Source organism: Triplophysa dalaica, chromosome 7, assembly GCF_015846415.1.
Source record: "Triplophysa dalaica isolate WHDGS20190420 chromosome 7, ASM1584641v1, whole genome shotgun sequence".
Classification (NCBI taxonomy): domain Eukaryota; kingdom Metazoa; phylum Chordata; class Actinopteri; order Cypriniformes; family Nemacheilidae; genus Triplophysa; species Triplophysa dalaica.
In genome coordinates, this window is record NC_079548.1 from 14,213,550 (window position 1) to 14,228,969 (window position 15,420).

The following is a 15,420-nucleotide window of genomic DNA, read 5'->3' on the forward strand; positions in this document are numbered from 1 at the left end:
TACATTTAAATGAATGTGTAATAACATGTCTATGTGATATGGGGTCAAAAAAGTACACATAAAAGTATAGTTTTAGACGTCATTACTCCAGTCAACCCATACTGTGTCAACAAGTCACGTGACATGTGAAAACATGCCCAAAGGCTGTACATTTATGATGTCTCTAAGGCTATTTATAATTAATCTCATTAACGTTACATGCAGATATATAAAATGCTATTTTTTATCAAAAATGTACAGTTTCAAATAAAACAGAATACACCTTAAAGCACTCTCCTGTCTATATAATAATTAGCATTAGCTAACTTTATCCAAAGCGACTAACAAATGTGGAAAACAATACAACGATTTGTAATAGGAAGGAAATAATATGAAAAGCTATAATTGTTTAACAAGTGCAATTGTTGGACAATACCTGTTGAGAGAAAGTTTTTTTGACAAGGATGCATATCCTGCAAAGGTATTTTAGATACAGTAGGTATTTTTATTTAGATATGTTTTTAGCTGTACTTGACATAAACACAGTTGGAAAAAATGTGGTTTTATTTCACATTTGTACAGTGGACACAATCAAATCCTTTTATATAAAGTACAAGAACGTGCTGAAAATTGGTGACACATGTTGACATTTTTCAGACAACTGAACTGAAAAACAACGTTTCTCTGACTTGATCGAATCTTTCCGCAATGTTTGCATCTAAAGCCAATGGGCTCATCCGTGACCTTTACACTAGGAGGCTCTGACACACCATCGTCACATCAAAACCTCTGTGGTCTTAAAACTGTGCTCTGTTACTGTCAGAGCAAACATGTTACAGGATAAACATTTAGATATTCATTTTCAAAACAATCAGACAATTTTTTTTTTTTTTTTATAATTATTGGCATAGCAGTACAAACACCTAGATTATCTTGCATTGTTTTTGTCAACGGAACAAATAAGATCTGTTTGAAGACCTTTGACGCTATGAGTGTGAGGTGATGCTCAGGCAGAAAAGAGGTGACATTCTCTGAAGCAGATGTGGGTTTCTTTTAGAGGGGTCTTGACATACATGTTGTCTACCACAGAAGGAAGTCTGCATGCTTGTCTCTAAATGTATAATGTGCAATGCACTACAGACAAAGACCAGGTGAAAACACATCAGGCTGCAGCTAAGACCGCATTTTCAAATCTTGTTTACATGGCTACAGGATGACAAAAATCTCATTCTTGTAAAGATAAACTTATGTTACTTTTAAGCAGTTGACATCTAGTCTGAAATGCGATATCAGTGAAGAATATTAGCTTCATAAAAAGTTTGTTTATAACCCACATACATACATTCAAGTGACAAATGTACAGATAGTGTAGCTGAAGCTAAATAAAAAATTAAGCATGAACATCAAGTTTGAGTTATGGTCCAAATTTAGTTATACATTTAATGCTGTTAGATTTAAAATGTGAGATGTTTAAGAAAAAATATTTACAAAATATAGAGGTGGTCAGAGAATTGTCAGAATAAAAAAATCTGACGTTTTTAAAGAAAGGATCTGCCCGTTATAACATTTTAACAGAAGATCATACCAAGTTGAAAAAAAAACTTCAGATTACATAAACACAAAGCTAGAAAGACAAATTGAGTCACAGCAAAACACCCTCCAAAAAAACCCCAACAGTTGTAAAAAAAATAACACCTCCTGTGTGTGAAACTGAGAAGTTAGATGTCAGTGTGGTACATAGAGGAAAAACATATTTTGATCACTATAATCATAACTGACATTATTTTAAATCAGATTATTTTTTTCACTCACTGCATATAATGTCAAACTTCACCTCAGAGAAACTTTTCGAAAATGAGTCCACAGGTCTCACACAGAGGTTGCTTTTTCAAATTACAAGTGTCTATTACTATATTAACATCATCCCACACATGACAGTATAAAAGCTAAAGACATTTATGGGAATATATTTTGAGTTTAAAAAAAAATCTGAAGCATTGAAAATCTCATGAACTGTTGACTTTCATAACCTCATATATTCCATTGCCAGATGTTTTCTCTTCTCCTTTTTTCATTCTGCGTGTCTTTATCTGAGGGGGAAAACACACGATTAATTAAACTATGACATTTAGGAAAATTTGCATAAACGTTAAAAAGAAAAAAGAAGAATCATAAGAAAGATCAAAATAATGTACAGATATGACGGGAGACATCCATGCACCAAATGACAGCTACAGATCAATCTGAAAACAGTACTGTACAATGTTCACATGTTTTTTGAGGAGTTACACACTCATTTAACATTTACCTTGGGCACCAGCCACACTCCAAACAAAAGGAGTAAGAGTAACAGCACACTTCCAGCGGTCAGAGCCGTCACTGGTATCAGGAAGTCACTCATGCCATTGTGTTGTTTAGCAGTGGAAGAAGACAGTTCACCTGTTGGCTCTGTCAAGCAAAATCACTTTAACCATTAAAAAACTTTTGTTACATCTGTAGTTTGTAATTAAACGCTGAGAATAAAAACAGAAAAATGTGCACTTACCATTTACGGAAAGAAAAACACCTTCGCCTGCTGTCATTTCACATTTCTCAAAAGAATCTGTCTCGCATGAACACCAATAAGCTCCAGCATCATTCAGTTGAAGGTTCAAAATGTTGCTTGTCAGAATCGTTTCATCAAGACTGATATTAACACGTCCTCTGTATTCTTCATGCACTGTTATACCGCCTGTTGCAAAATGGTAATACAGGACTTGCCGTTCTACCTTTCGTCTGGTTTTCAGATATACACCCAGTGCATCTTTCTGAGGTGCCGGACACCTAATGGTGTAACTCCCACCTTTAAAACTGTGTTCATCTAAATATGATGTAAAGAAACAGTTGGAATCAGTTACACAAAATACTAAGAGATAAATGACTATAAAAAAGATGTGGAAAAAATAATAGACCATTCCAAATTTTCATTTAATCAGCATTTCTAGATGTATTTTGTCTATTCAGTCCAGTGTCTGTTGAAGTTCAACAAAATCAAACCTCTGGAGTAACAGAGTCGTCCAACAGTGACGTGAAAGACACATAAAAACAGTGATAAAATCGAGGTTATCATAAAACGTTTTTTTTACTTTTCTTGACTACATGAATAAATATGACTGTTGTTTTGCTTAAAAGTTCATATGAACTTTCTGAAAAAGGTATGAAAAAACGTGTCTTTTGTGTTATTTTGACCTCCAGTTTTCATTTGATGCAAATAAATGCAGATAGAAACCATATTGTTCCTTAAAATTTAGCATAAATATTGTTAGTAGTTCGCAGAATGAAAAAACATTTTTTACCTAAACAAAAAACTATAAATAGTAAATTCAGAAAAACCTTAATTTTGAAATAGTCTCTTAATTTTTTCTGCAGCTATACTATAACATTTTAGTAATAAAAGTATCCTTCTAGCACGTTTTGTGTAATGAAACCCTATACTCTATAATCCTCTATAATCAGTTTGAAAGCGGACAAATTGAAACTGACACAAAAACTGCTTTTTAACAAACCTTAGTGGCAAAATGGAAAATGCTGTTAAAATACAAAACACTGACCTGCACTTGAATCAAGGCTGCAGAGATCAACAGTGATTAAAAACAAAACAAATGCCCAAGACATATTTACACAAGCAGTGTATCTGAATCAGTCAAAGCTAAATGAACATCTGTCTTCACTGCTGATCTTTATATACTCAAACCCACACAGACAGTGATATACATCAGAGTCAGGAAACACAGTTAAAAATAGGTCAAGCAATATTTTTCGAGAATGGTTGCATTTTTTGCTGCAAATATTTTTTGTGAAGTAATAGTTTGGGCCTTTAATTAAAAAAAAAAAAGGTGACTTAAAGTCACTATGCACTATGCAGTAAATCCAACTACAAGAGGTATTTCCACAACTACACTGAAAATGCACATGTGATATATATTCTTGTGATCCTGCATGTGTAATTCAACCATCTGAATTCTGTTTTATCAAGGTTTTTTAGGAAGTTTTAGGAAACTAAGCAGGATAACATCGTTATTTTACGACAGCGTTTTAGTGCCACGTTAAAAATAAAACAAATCCAAAATGTCGAGAATAGTGTCGAAATGTTTCGAGAATAAAATCGAAATGTTACGAAAATAAAGTCGAAATGTTTCGAGAATAAATTTGTCGTAAAACATATTTTGTTTAAGTGAATGTTGTAGTTTAAGAGTCATGTTATGTTTAAGCACATCATCTGAACCAGTGAGTTAGTTCTTAGTTCTACGGAAGGCCTTGCAAACACCAGCAGTCATTTTTAAAACCTCTTTAGTTCACATTTGTACATTTTTATAAATCCTTAAGGATTGTGGCTTTTATTAGCTTGATGCACCCAGATTTTTGTACATTAGGTAATCAAGCACTGTTTTAATATTTCAATGTTTGTATTCTATTTCAATATTTCAATGTTTGCTTCAGTTTATCATATAACAACACGTTGGGACCCTGGCTGAAGTACTTTAACCAAATCCTTCACATCCATTGTTTCTAGCAATTCTGTGATTTTTCTCAAAATATTACAAGTTGTAATCTCGTATTACTGCGACTTTATCCTCGAAACATTTCGACTTTATCCTCGTAACATTTCGACTTTATCCTCGTAACATTTCGACTTTATCCTCGTAACATTTCGACTTTATTCTCGTAACATTTCGACTTTATTCTCGTAACACTTCGTCTTTATTCTCGAAATCTTGGATTTTCTTTTTTTTTACGTGGTACTCGCGACGTGGCCGTCGAACTATTTTGAGTCTAAATGGTTAAAAAAACATCATGGTGATAAATGCAATTTAGTCTTATAAATACTGCACAAATACATTTTCACACTACTCATTGTCTTCATAGACTGTAGATTTTTAAGATTGTAAACATTTGGAGACATGGGAAAAAATTCAAGTAAAAAGGGATAGTTCACCTTCAAAATGAAAATTCTGTCATTATTTACATGCCATCTTGTCATTTAAAACCTGCATAACTTACTTTCTTCTGCAAAACACAAAAGAAGATATTTTGAAAAATGTTGTTAACAGAAAACCATTGGTCCTATTGACTTGGATTGTTTTGTGTCCATACAGGTCAATTCAAGAGGTTTTGGTTACAAACATTTTTTTAAGTATCTTCTTTTGTGTTTTGCAGAAGAAAAAAGTCATACAGGTTTGAAAAGACAGTAAATGACAACAGGGTGAGTAAACGAAGACAGAACTTTCATTTTGAAGGTAAACTATTTATTAAAAATCATGAACGAGTTTGCAGAAAAACACAGAGAGCACAGTTAATGCATGTGTTGTAATGCATACTCACATGGCAGTCACATAGCTTATGGCAAATAGCATTACTATATAAAGTTAAAATGAGGCATTAATGTATAATGCATTAAAACATTATGGTCATGGCGGTTTGGAATAGTGGTCCACGCTCAATCTGAGAACTTCACTTTATTCTACATTTAAATACTGTAAAGGCAGAAATTAAATAGTTTTCATGAGAAATCTTTAGAGCACTGTGTAGAATGTGGCATCTTTACTGGAGATTTACCCACGTGAACTCAGCTCTGCAAAACTATTAGTATTTCCTGCATGTCTGCAAGAACGCAGGAGTGCAGCTCCTCCTGCCTCTGTGTACCATCCAGAAACACTGCAAAGAGATTTAACCACATTACATAACTAAAGACAATATTTAATACAAAAACAAAAAACATGTCAGCGTTACCCATGTCATTTACAGCATCGTCCATCTCTTTTCTGTTCTTTAGGTACATGGGCCAAACATACGCATCAAAATAGCCAGGTGGATCTGGAGGCACATAGGTTCTTGAGCTATTAGACGGAGATGAAGGTGTCAGTCGAAAGAACTGGTGTTTATCGAAGCAGACACATCTAATAGCATAAGAGTCCAGCACCCACCTTCTTCTCTCTTTGCATGTACTATAGGGAATCTCCAGGAAAAACCTTTTGTCAAATAAGACATTAAGAGGCCTGGAAATGAAATAAAACCCATTTAATTAAGTCACAACAAATATCACATTATTGTTAGATTCAGAGGGCATTTACAACAATGACAAAACAAATGACTAAACACCATATTCTTTTTATGTTTTAAACTGAAAGCGTTTTTCTTTTACATGAAAAAAACATGAAACAATGGCCCATTTAAAAACATAAATGCAAACTGCATGTTTAAAAACAAAATGATATCTTTATGTATTTCTCTATGGCTAATCGCTGTTTTAACATTTTACCCATGATTAAAAATGAGGAATCCTTCCACTATGAGAGCAAACACACTAGGCTTTTGCAATCCTGTAGATTTCACTCTGAGACCGCGAGATGACATGAAGCTCTCAGGATCCTTCTGCCATGATTCAATATCACTCATCATTCTGTCCATGTGCAGAGCATCTAGAGCTGCAGAACAGATCATCGAAATCATCCAGGAGAATCATGTGTGGATAAACCAGGGATGACCACTGAAAACATACAGTTTAATGCAAAACAGGATAGCTTGTTCGATAACATTTTACGTGATGAATTGAGGATGTAATCCAAACTTTAATGTGATGCATTGTGGGAACTACACATGTGATCTACTTTGTTCTTACTGTCATACTGCTTAAAGCCATTACTATCCACAGGGACCATAGAGTCATCCTGAGAAAAAGGAAGAACATAAATATAATAAAGACATGTTAAGTAGGTGTTGGATGATTATGACGTAACATAAGAACATAACTTTCTTACAAAGTGGGCGGGGTACCTTGAAGAAGACGTCTTGAGAAATAACACAGCTGTTAGGCAAAACTTCCTGTAGGTTTGTACTCAGAGTGGTTTTTCCTCCATTTGTCATTCTAGCACATCAGTCAGACATGATTTTAAACTGATATACGATGGATTGCAATGAGAGAATAACGTTACTACAATACTTTTGACGTAGTTCGTTTATTTTACTCACCCACCAATTCCGATGATTATTTTTCTCATTTTTATCGACTTTCTTACGATTTAATCGGTAATGGGATACTGGTAAAAGTTTGCAGTTGGAAACTTGAAGTACTGATAATATAAGCGTGGTTTTCTGTAGTACTGTCGTGTTGTTGTTCGCTTATCACTTTCCAGGTCAGACCTGCTCGACAGCGCCATCTGCTGTGGTGGGTTCTTACTAGCGGATATTGGTATTTCCGTTAAAGCATTATATTATAATACATTATAATCTTGTATTATAACTTATTGAAACAGTTTAATCGTGATTATAATGTAATGTAAAATATTATTGCTCATTTGGCTCTCATTTTATATCATTTATCTGGATCACATTCTGAAAGGGGAGACATGCCTCTCTGCAGAAAGAATGCAGCCCAGCTGCTTCTTTCCTCCACCAAAGACTGTAAAGTAAATACACTGGACCTTGCAGACTACAATAAACCTTCTATGTGCCAACGGGGCTCGTAGTGCTGGCTCTAACACATATGGGTCACTATACAGTACTCCAGTGGCATTCCAGACCCAGATCTTAGATGCAGGTGGTAGGCTTTGCTGTCTTGCCTTAAAGCTGATGCTGCCTTCATGCATGTCTAAGCTATGAAAGAATATCATGGACTGTTTAAATGGTTCATGTTGAAAATCATCTGTTGTTTACTTTATATGTATGTGGCTATTCCACAGCAGGATGGAAAGAAGCATTGAGGATCATTGAGATAAGGAGAATCAGGATATGTAACGGGACGATCATTGCCCTACACTTTCAGTTAAATCCATAAAAACTCTCAATGATAAATAATTGTAATGTTGTCTTAGTTATTTTCCACTGCGGCACATTTGTAGATGTGTGAGTTTTGTGTTGCATGACATTTTTGACAAATTGTGGTCTGCGTGGTTGGCATGTTACATTGTCAATTTTGTAAAATCATTAGTTTAAATTGTAAAGTGACATTTAAGCTTTTTAAGTTTTGACCGCCTATCTTGAACAAACTGGCACAAAACATTTGTCATGAAAACATTTGTTGCATGGAACTGGCTGTGGAAGAAGCCAGTTCACCTGATGGCTCTGTCAAGCTAAATTAAAAATCACTTTAGCCATTAAAAAAACTTTTGTTTTGTTACATCTTGTGCTTTGAACCGCCAGCCTGACAAGTGGGTCTGTGAGCGGCACCGTAATGGCACTGGACCGGATGGCTGCTTGCCGGAGCTGGATTATCTTACCCTGTTGCAAGTCTTGTCTATGGTGTATTATGTGTATCTGTTTTTCTCACCACTTTCCTCATGTTATGCTGTATTTTTCTTTTTAAATCCATTTCGTTACACTGTACTTGTATATGTGTAATGACAATAAATTGAATCAAAATCTGTAGTTTGTAATTAAACCCTGAGAATAAAAACAGAAAAATGTGCACTTACCATTTACGGAAAGAAAAACACCTTCACCTGCTGTCATTTCACATTTCCCAAAAAGTGCGATGCATGAACACCAAGAAGCTCCAGCATCATTCAGTTGAAGGTTCCAAATGTTGCTTGTCAGAATCGTTTCATCAAGACTGATATTATCACGTCCCCTGTAGTCTTTTTTCGCTGTTATATCGCCTGTATGACAATGATAATACAGGACTTGCCGTTCTACCTTTCGTCTGGTGTTCAGATATACACCCAGTGCATCTTTCTGAGGTGCCGGACACCTAATGGTGTAACTCCCACCTTTAAATCTGTGTTCATCTAAATATGATGTAAAGAAACAGTTGGAATCAGTTACACAAAATACTAAGAGATAAATGACTATAAAAAAGATGTGGAAAAAATAATGAGACCATTCCAAATTTTCATTTAATCAGCATTTCTAGATGTATTTTGTCTATTCAGTCCAGTGTCTGTGGAATTTCAACAAAATCAAACCTCTGGAGTAACAGAGTCGTCCAACAGTGACGTGAAAGACACATAAAAACAGTGATAAAATCAAGGTTATCATAAAATGTTTTTTTTTTACTTTTCTTGACTACATGAATAAATATGACTGTTATTTTGCTTAAAAGTTAAAAGTATACTATAACATTTTAGTAATAAAAGTATCCTTCTAGCACCTTTTGTGTAATGAAACCCTATAATCTATAATCAGATATAATCAGTTTGAAAGCGGACAAATTGAAACTGACACAAAAACTGCTTTTTAACAAACCTTAGTGGCAAAATGGAAAATGCTGTTAAAATACAAAACACTGACCTGCACTTGAATCAAGGCTGCAGAGATCAACAGTGATTAAAAACAAAACAAATGCCCAAGACATATTTACACAAGCAGTGTATCTGAATCAGTCAAAGCTAAATGAACTTCTGTCTTCACTGCTGATCTTTATATACTCAAACCCATGGGCGTAAATCCCAGGGGGGACGGAGGGGACATGTCCCCCGTCAATCCGAGGGTTGTCCCCTCCTCGATCAATTATACTCGTATTCTCTATTGTCATAATTATATATTTTGTTTACCTAAACTAATTGTGTAATAAGAAGAAAGTACAAACACAAAAAATGCGTTTAAAAACTGTTGAGTTCCCCCTCCCCTGCCTCTCACAGTGGTTTGATCCAGTGCCTGCTCTCCCCGTTCATCTCACCTGCGCTTAAGTTTGCACATTCCAGTCAAGTATGCGGCTCAGTTCATCAGTGGTTGTTGAACTCCAGTAACAAGGCTATTCTATTCACTTTAAATGAAGTGATTCTCTTTAATATAGTTGATGCTGATTCATTAATAAATTAGTTGTCGCAAAAAATGCTGCTTACCGATGTACTTTTCCATGAATCTGCTATGTTAGCGATTAAAACGTTACTTAGCTAGTACACTTTAGCTAGTTAACGTCAGCTTGTTACATAGGACGTCACACACTGCAACTGACACGCCGAAGCCGTTTCTCATGCATTGTTTGATTTTTGGCGATCTGGCATGATGTGAACATTAACGGCCACAATTATACCCACCGATCCCGCCATTCAGGTCCCGTGTCACACACAGTCTTGAACATACCAGTTACAGTTTTGTGATGTTGGCACTATATCTAGCGTCCACTAAAGGTGCACAGCTTTCATTCAGTTGGAGAGGATCGTTTTCTCAGCATCTATTGTGCAGTATGTGCGCGGAGGAATAACTAAACATTCAGTTTACTGAAACTCGGGCAATTCATCAACGAGTACAACACAGAATTTATGCATCTGTCACTGTTACTGACTGTTTGTTTGGGTACACAAACATGAACAAAGTCTGTTGGCGGAGGCAGTGCACTACAGGGGAAAATAACAACCACTCATTAATGTCGATGTAAGGTGACTTTGACAGACAATGTTGCAGTATAAAACAAGATAACATTTTATAAGCGTTTAAAAAGTGACTCATTGTCAACATGTAGTATCATGGGTAGTGTGTTTTCATATTTGTTTCCTATCTTCACAACAGAGACAAATAATATATAAATGGAAAAAAGCTTTATTGTTCACTTTTATTACAGTATATGACAGTTCAGTTATAATATGACTACAAGTCTGCATGATAAACGTAATAGTCGTTTTTGACTGTATTATTTGTGTCCCCTTCATAAATTGCTCTTGAGAAATTTTACATGTATTGTCCCCCCTACTGTTAAATGAGATTTACGCCCATGCTCAAACCCACACAGACAGTGATATACATCAGAGTCAGGAAACGCAGTAAAAATAGGTCAAGCTATATTTTTCGAGAATGGATGCATTTTTTGATGCAAATATTATGGAAAGTAATAGTTTGGGCCTTTAATTAAAATAAAAAACAGGAGACTTAAAGTCACTGCAGTAAATCCAACTATTTCCAACTATGGGTAATACTGGGTATGATGTGAAAACTTCCTAAACCCATTTAATCTCAAACTCTTAATTATTATTTCAATGGTATCAATTTAAAGCTGAAAAAAAACTAAATTACAGTGTTAATTCTTTTTTTTACTCAGTGACAACTTGTTGATTTATACGATTGACTTAATTTTTGTCACCTTTACACATAAATTTCAACTGGCAAAAGTGCTGTGGTTTACACAGAAAAATACAAATCATAATAGATTGAATATATAAAGTATATACTAGCATATTCCAGTGCAAAGTATAATATAGTCTACTATAGTAAATACAAAATATTTCATCTAAATCTGTGTTTTTTGTATAGATTTGCATTATGAACATGGCACAGCATCGAGATAATTCAGCTGGTATATTATCGTAAGACATGTTCATGGTACCTTGACAACCCTACTTGGGGGTGAGTAAAACCTTGGGAAATGTTGATTTGACAGTGAAATATCCCTTTAAAGCTAAACAGCATTTTCCAGTAATTGTATGCATTCCATTCTGAAGCCAAAATAATAAATGAGATTTTTGTCATTTTAAAAATTTCTTTCTCAAACTATAGTGTACTGCAACTCACTGATGCAATTTTAATAAATGCTTTACACGTTCTAATGAAGCATGTCTCAGTTTAAAAAATATTTTATTAATTTATGCTTGAAAGGCCTTTTTATTTACAACCTGTTGTTTTTATACTTATAAAAAGAAGAGAGCAGGAAATAAAACAGCGAAACATTCAGAGGTGATATGACATCTGCTGTACCGGTCAAATCGGATTTCTCAACTGCACCTGAAAAAAAATATATTGTTATTAAAACCAATCAAACAGCAGAATGAAATTTAGTTTAGTTTAAGGGTCTTACCAATGTTTCTGTGTCAGCTCTAAGATTATTGGCTTCGGTGGATGATATAACAAAGGAACTCAAGCGGATATCAGTAGCATTGTACTATAGAAAGCAACGAGACAGAAGCAAACAACGAACAAAAGTCAGTAAAACTGCCAAGAATATCAACTTACAATACAGTACAAACTAAATCAATGAGTAACTTCTTATGAAAGAGCCTGTGTCAAGAACACTTTGTCCTTCAGACTTACAGGGAGCTGTCTGGGTGAAGATGAGAATGCCGGCTCTTTGGCATACATGCGGCTGAATGGTTTTTCTCTGGTCGTGGGGTGATTCATGCAGCAGAGGCTAAGGGTGGCAGCAGGAAGTGCCACATGCCAAAAGCCTTTGTGCTTCTTTACAAGATCATCCAGCATCCTAAAAACATACAGTACGTCAGGGCTAGACAACTCTAGATCCCGGAGGGTCACTGCTGGGTTTTGGTAAATTATAAAAAAAAAAAAAAAAAAACTTTAGCATTAAAAATAAATGTTTAAATAATATTTATTCAGTAGTTATGTGCAATTCCTGTTGTGCAAAAACAAACCCAAGTATTCAATTCTTGTTGCACTGATATGGTAGTTAATCTATAATATAATCCTAAAGATAGCATACTCATTGAGTAGTGATTCAGTGACCAGATCCAGGTAACCAGTTTGTCGGTGGTGTATTACCAAGGAGTTTGCATTCAGATGCAGACGTTTCTTTAACTCCCGGTTAATCTAAAAAAAAAAAAGGAAAATATGAAGAAACTGAAGAGTTTTCCGTAGCAACTGATTTGCATTATGTATTTGCGTCTCTTACCTCCACAATGGTTCCCTTTGGAAGCCGGGAGAGAATTCCGAGAGGGTATCCCTGCTGTTGAATGACTTCAACGAGACACACAGCCACATCCTTCGAGAGTTTGTCAGTCAAAGGAAATGCCTCCACCCATTTGGAATGATAGTCTGTCAGGGTCATGATGTGTGTGTGCTTATTTACTGTGGGGGGGAACGGGCCTCTGACATCAAGGCCAAGCCACTCCCACCTCTCTTTAACCTGGGAGAAAAGATTTAATTTACATCACAGCGGTAAAAATGAACATCATTATCTGATGTGGTCTTTCCTATTTCCATAAAATGCAATGCATCTTATACATTCTGCATGATAAAATCTTGAGCACTGGATAATAATTAATTTGAACTGAAATCTTTCATTCTTTATAAGCCTACTTATTATATAATGTGTTAACCAGCTTACCTCAATTATATGGGGTTCGGTTTGTCCTGGAACTCCATAAACTACATGTGGCATCTGGATTAGGAGAGAAGGATGTTTGCCATAAATGTTAAATATTTAAAAGCTCTCTTTCAAAATTAACCGAAGAACATCAATACTTACTATATTTAAATCATCATCTCCTGCCCAGCAAAGGTTCTGTGAAGGAAATAACACGCATATAGTGGCAACAAAAAATATATTGTAATATTGAACATTTTATTACTATTGTCAGATGCAATTAGGTTCAAAACTTTAAATAGACATTTTAGGTTATTTAGGTGATTTAAATGTCCAAATGTATGTAAATATTTTTGTCTGTCTGAGTCTTCTATTCAAAATTTGTTAATGGGCAAAACCAGAAATGTGCTACACAGCTTTTAAAGTGATACTTCACCCAAAAAATGAAAATTCTGTCATCATTTACTCACCTTCGAATAGTTCCAAATATGTATACATTTTCTGATGAACACATATTGGAAAAATGCTTCTGACTAAACAGATTTCCCCCCCATTGACTATCATAGTAGGAAAAATACAATGGTAGTCAAAAGTGCCACAGAACTGTTTTCTGTCCTACATTCTTCAAAATGTCTTTTGTGTTCAACAGAGCAAAAAAAATATTCCTACTATGGGAGTCAATGGGGGGCCAATTTAGCCAGTTACATTCTCTCGAATATCTTTCTACGTGTTCATCAGAACAAAGAAATCTATACAGATTTGGAACAACTCGAAGGAGAGTAAATGATGACAGAATTGTCATTTTTGGATGAAGTATCACTTTAAGAGGAAACAGAAAACAAATGCAATACCTTTGGCAAACAGTATCCACTGTGAAAAAAGCTGGATATAGTCATGCTTTTGTCAAGAGCATCATTTCCCAGGATGGTCCATGGTGGTCTTTTTAGGCATGAAAATACACATGAAGTAGAAATAACAATGAAAGCAGACATCTGATGATTGCGGTGGTGAATAAGATGATAGGATGCTGACTATTCTTGACAATCTTACAATGAAATCTTATACCCCTTACAACAAAGTCATCAGTTATGAATTTTTCTTATGAGCAATTACAAACCTTTCATCTTGTCCCATGAGCTCATTGTTTTGTAGGTCTTCTGTTGTGGTTTTTAATCTTTTCTTCGCACTGTTCTCAGAGCTGGACTGATCCAACTTTTCTGAGTCTGCTGTCGTATTCTGTACAGTTGGATGAGAAGGATTCAAGTTGCCAACAATCCCCTTTAAACCCAAATCAAAGGGGAGAGGTACATTTGGACATGATTAATAAACAAGGGAGAGCATGTTGCATAAATCTCCCTTAAAAAATCTTAATATGTAAATGAAACACACGTAAGGTTGTGTAACTTACCAAAGCCCTTCTACTTCTTGGGTCGATCTTAGCCTGCAGTAAGAAAACCAGAAAATAAGTGCCTAACGTACATGACATCCAGATGCTTTTTATTTTGACTGGAGTCCACACCTTTCGGTTTGAAAATGTAAAGATGGTCGGCACAGCTCCTGGTGTCAGTCTTATTCTCTTCCCCTCGGACACAAAACATTTATTTTCAAAGTGGACGGAGCAGAGTTTACTGTGTGAAGCTGGAGTCCAGTCCTTCCATCTTAAATTCTTCAGCCATGTCTTCAGCAATTTGGGGTTGTGCAGAGGAAACCTGAAATGCAACTAAACAGATATATCATTTGGATTTCGGAGCGTACATAAGGAGGTTAAGATCATTTAATATGCGTACGCGTGAAATGAGAGACTCTTGTCCTTCGTACTGTTTTTGCAGTTATACGCGCTACAATAAAACACCATCGCGTCTGTAGATTCAACATTCGGTTCAGTTAAATGATTGCAGATTAACTACAGTCTTCTATTACAGAGACTTTGCGTAAATCTGCAATTTTAAAGGTTGTTTATTGTTGAATTTACAATACTATTTAACTTAACCCAAAACATACACTAACATCGACTTCTTCGATGTCGAGCGCTACGTGTACCAGAACGCAAGTTATCGCCACCTGCTGGTCACAATGATGTACAGCACATACCTGAGATAGACTCACTGAACGCACACCTTTCCATATTTTCAAACAGTATTGTGTATATTAGTGTATCAAAGATGATGGCATATTTATCACCAAAGGAAAACAGTGAACAACACTCTGAGGAAGTAACAATGCAGTGAAGTCAACAAAATATGTTTAATTTATTTTTTTATTATTATTTATAATAATTCATAATCATTTTGTTTGACACCATCTTTATTCTTTAGATTTAGAAATCAAGTTACACAGTCATATAGTCAAACATAAAAAAACGATTCAGTGAATTATAAAGAAAGTGAATCATATTTTCTATTGCACTTCATTGCTGGATACCTTTCGGCTATATGTTT

At 35.2% G+C, this 15,420-nt stretch overlaps 2 protein-coding genes across 9 annotated transcripts; both read right to left on the reverse strand.

Annotated features, from left to right (window-relative positions):
- Positions 1–525: 525 nt before the first annotated feature.
- nmrk1 (nicotinamide riboside kinase 1) lies at positions 526–9,346 on the reverse strand. 7 transcript variants are annotated; one of them, XM_056752833.1, is made up of 9 exons: positions 9,244–9,346; positions 8,430–8,741; positions 6,793–6,883; positions 6,638–6,686; positions 6,278–6,443; positions 5,943–6,014; positions 5,749–5,855; positions 5,579–5,673; positions 2,699–2,839 (listed from the first exon to the last, which is right to left on the reverse strand). In XM_056752833.1, exons 3-8 carry the CDS (start codon positions 6,880–6,882, stop codon positions 5,585–5,587), a joined length of 573 nt encoding a protein of 190 aa, XP_056608811.1. In that variant the 5' UTR covers position 6,883; positions 8,430–8,741; positions 9,244–9,346; the 3' UTR covers positions 2,699–2,839; positions 5,579–5,584. The 7 variants fall into 7 exon arrangements, with proteins under 7 accessions (XP_056608806.1, XP_056608811.1, XP_056608810.1 ...); XM_056752832.1 differs by having other exon boundaries at positions 6,793–6,912; XM_056752834.1 differs by having other exon boundaries at positions 5,749–5,832; positions 6,324–6,443; positions 6,988–8,741.
- Positions 9,347–11,506: 2,160 nt separating this feature from the next.
- Positions 11,507–15,005, reverse strand: zgc:163143 (uncharacterized protein LOC795946 homolog). Of its 2 annotated transcripts, none has more exons than XM_056753018.1 (12): positions 14,770–15,005; positions 14,502–14,691; positions 14,391–14,423; positions 14,100–14,218; positions 13,834–13,921; positions 13,145–13,180; positions 13,004–13,057; positions 12,569–12,802; positions 12,380–12,486; positions 11,977–12,142; positions 11,744–11,827; positions 11,507–11,670 (listed from the first exon to the last, which is right to left on the reverse strand). In XM_056753018.1, exons 1-12 carry the CDS (start codon positions 14,835–14,837, stop codon positions 11,647–11,649), a joined length of 1,203 nt encoding a protein of 400 aa, XP_056608996.1. In that variant the 5' UTR covers positions 14,838–15,005; the 3' UTR covers positions 11,507–11,646. The 2 variants fall into 2 exon arrangements, with proteins under 2 accessions (XP_056608996.1, XP_056608995.1); XM_056753017.1 differs by having other exon boundaries at positions 14,100–14,260.
- Between the last annotated feature and the right edge of the window lie 415 nt (positions 15,006–15,420).

What these genes read in the sequence shown, in the direction of transcription:
- nmrk1 (XM_056752828.1), bottom strand. Translation starts at nt 3,633, where the DNA reads ATGTCTTGGGCATTTGTTTTGTTTTTAATCACTGTTGATCTCTGCAGC. An exon ending in TGTTTTTCTTTCCGTAAATG is followed by an intron (nt 2,428 to 2,524) that starts GTAAGTGCACAT and finishes TTTGCTTGACAG; the next exon opens with AGCCAACAGGTGAACTGTCT. An exon ending in GAGTGTGGCTGGTGCCCAAG is followed by an intron (nt 2,070 to 2,287) that starts GTAAATGTTAAA and finishes TTTCCCCCTCAG; the next exon opens with ATAAAGACACGCAGAATGAA.
- zgc:163143 (XM_056753017.1), bottom strand. Translation starts at nt 14,837, where the DNA reads ATGGTGTTTTATTGTAGCGCGTATAACTGCAAAAACAGTACGAAGGAC. An exon ending in CAAGAAGTAGAAGGGCTTTG is followed by an intron (nt 14,261 to 14,390) that starts GTAAGTTACACA and finishes TTGGGTTTAAAG; the next exon opens with GGGATTGTTGGCAACTTGAA. An exon ending in GAGCTGACACAGAAACATTG is followed by an intron (nt 11,671 to 11,743) that starts GTAAGACCCTTA and finishes ATTTTTTTTCAG; the next exon opens with GTGCAGTTGAGAAATCCGAT.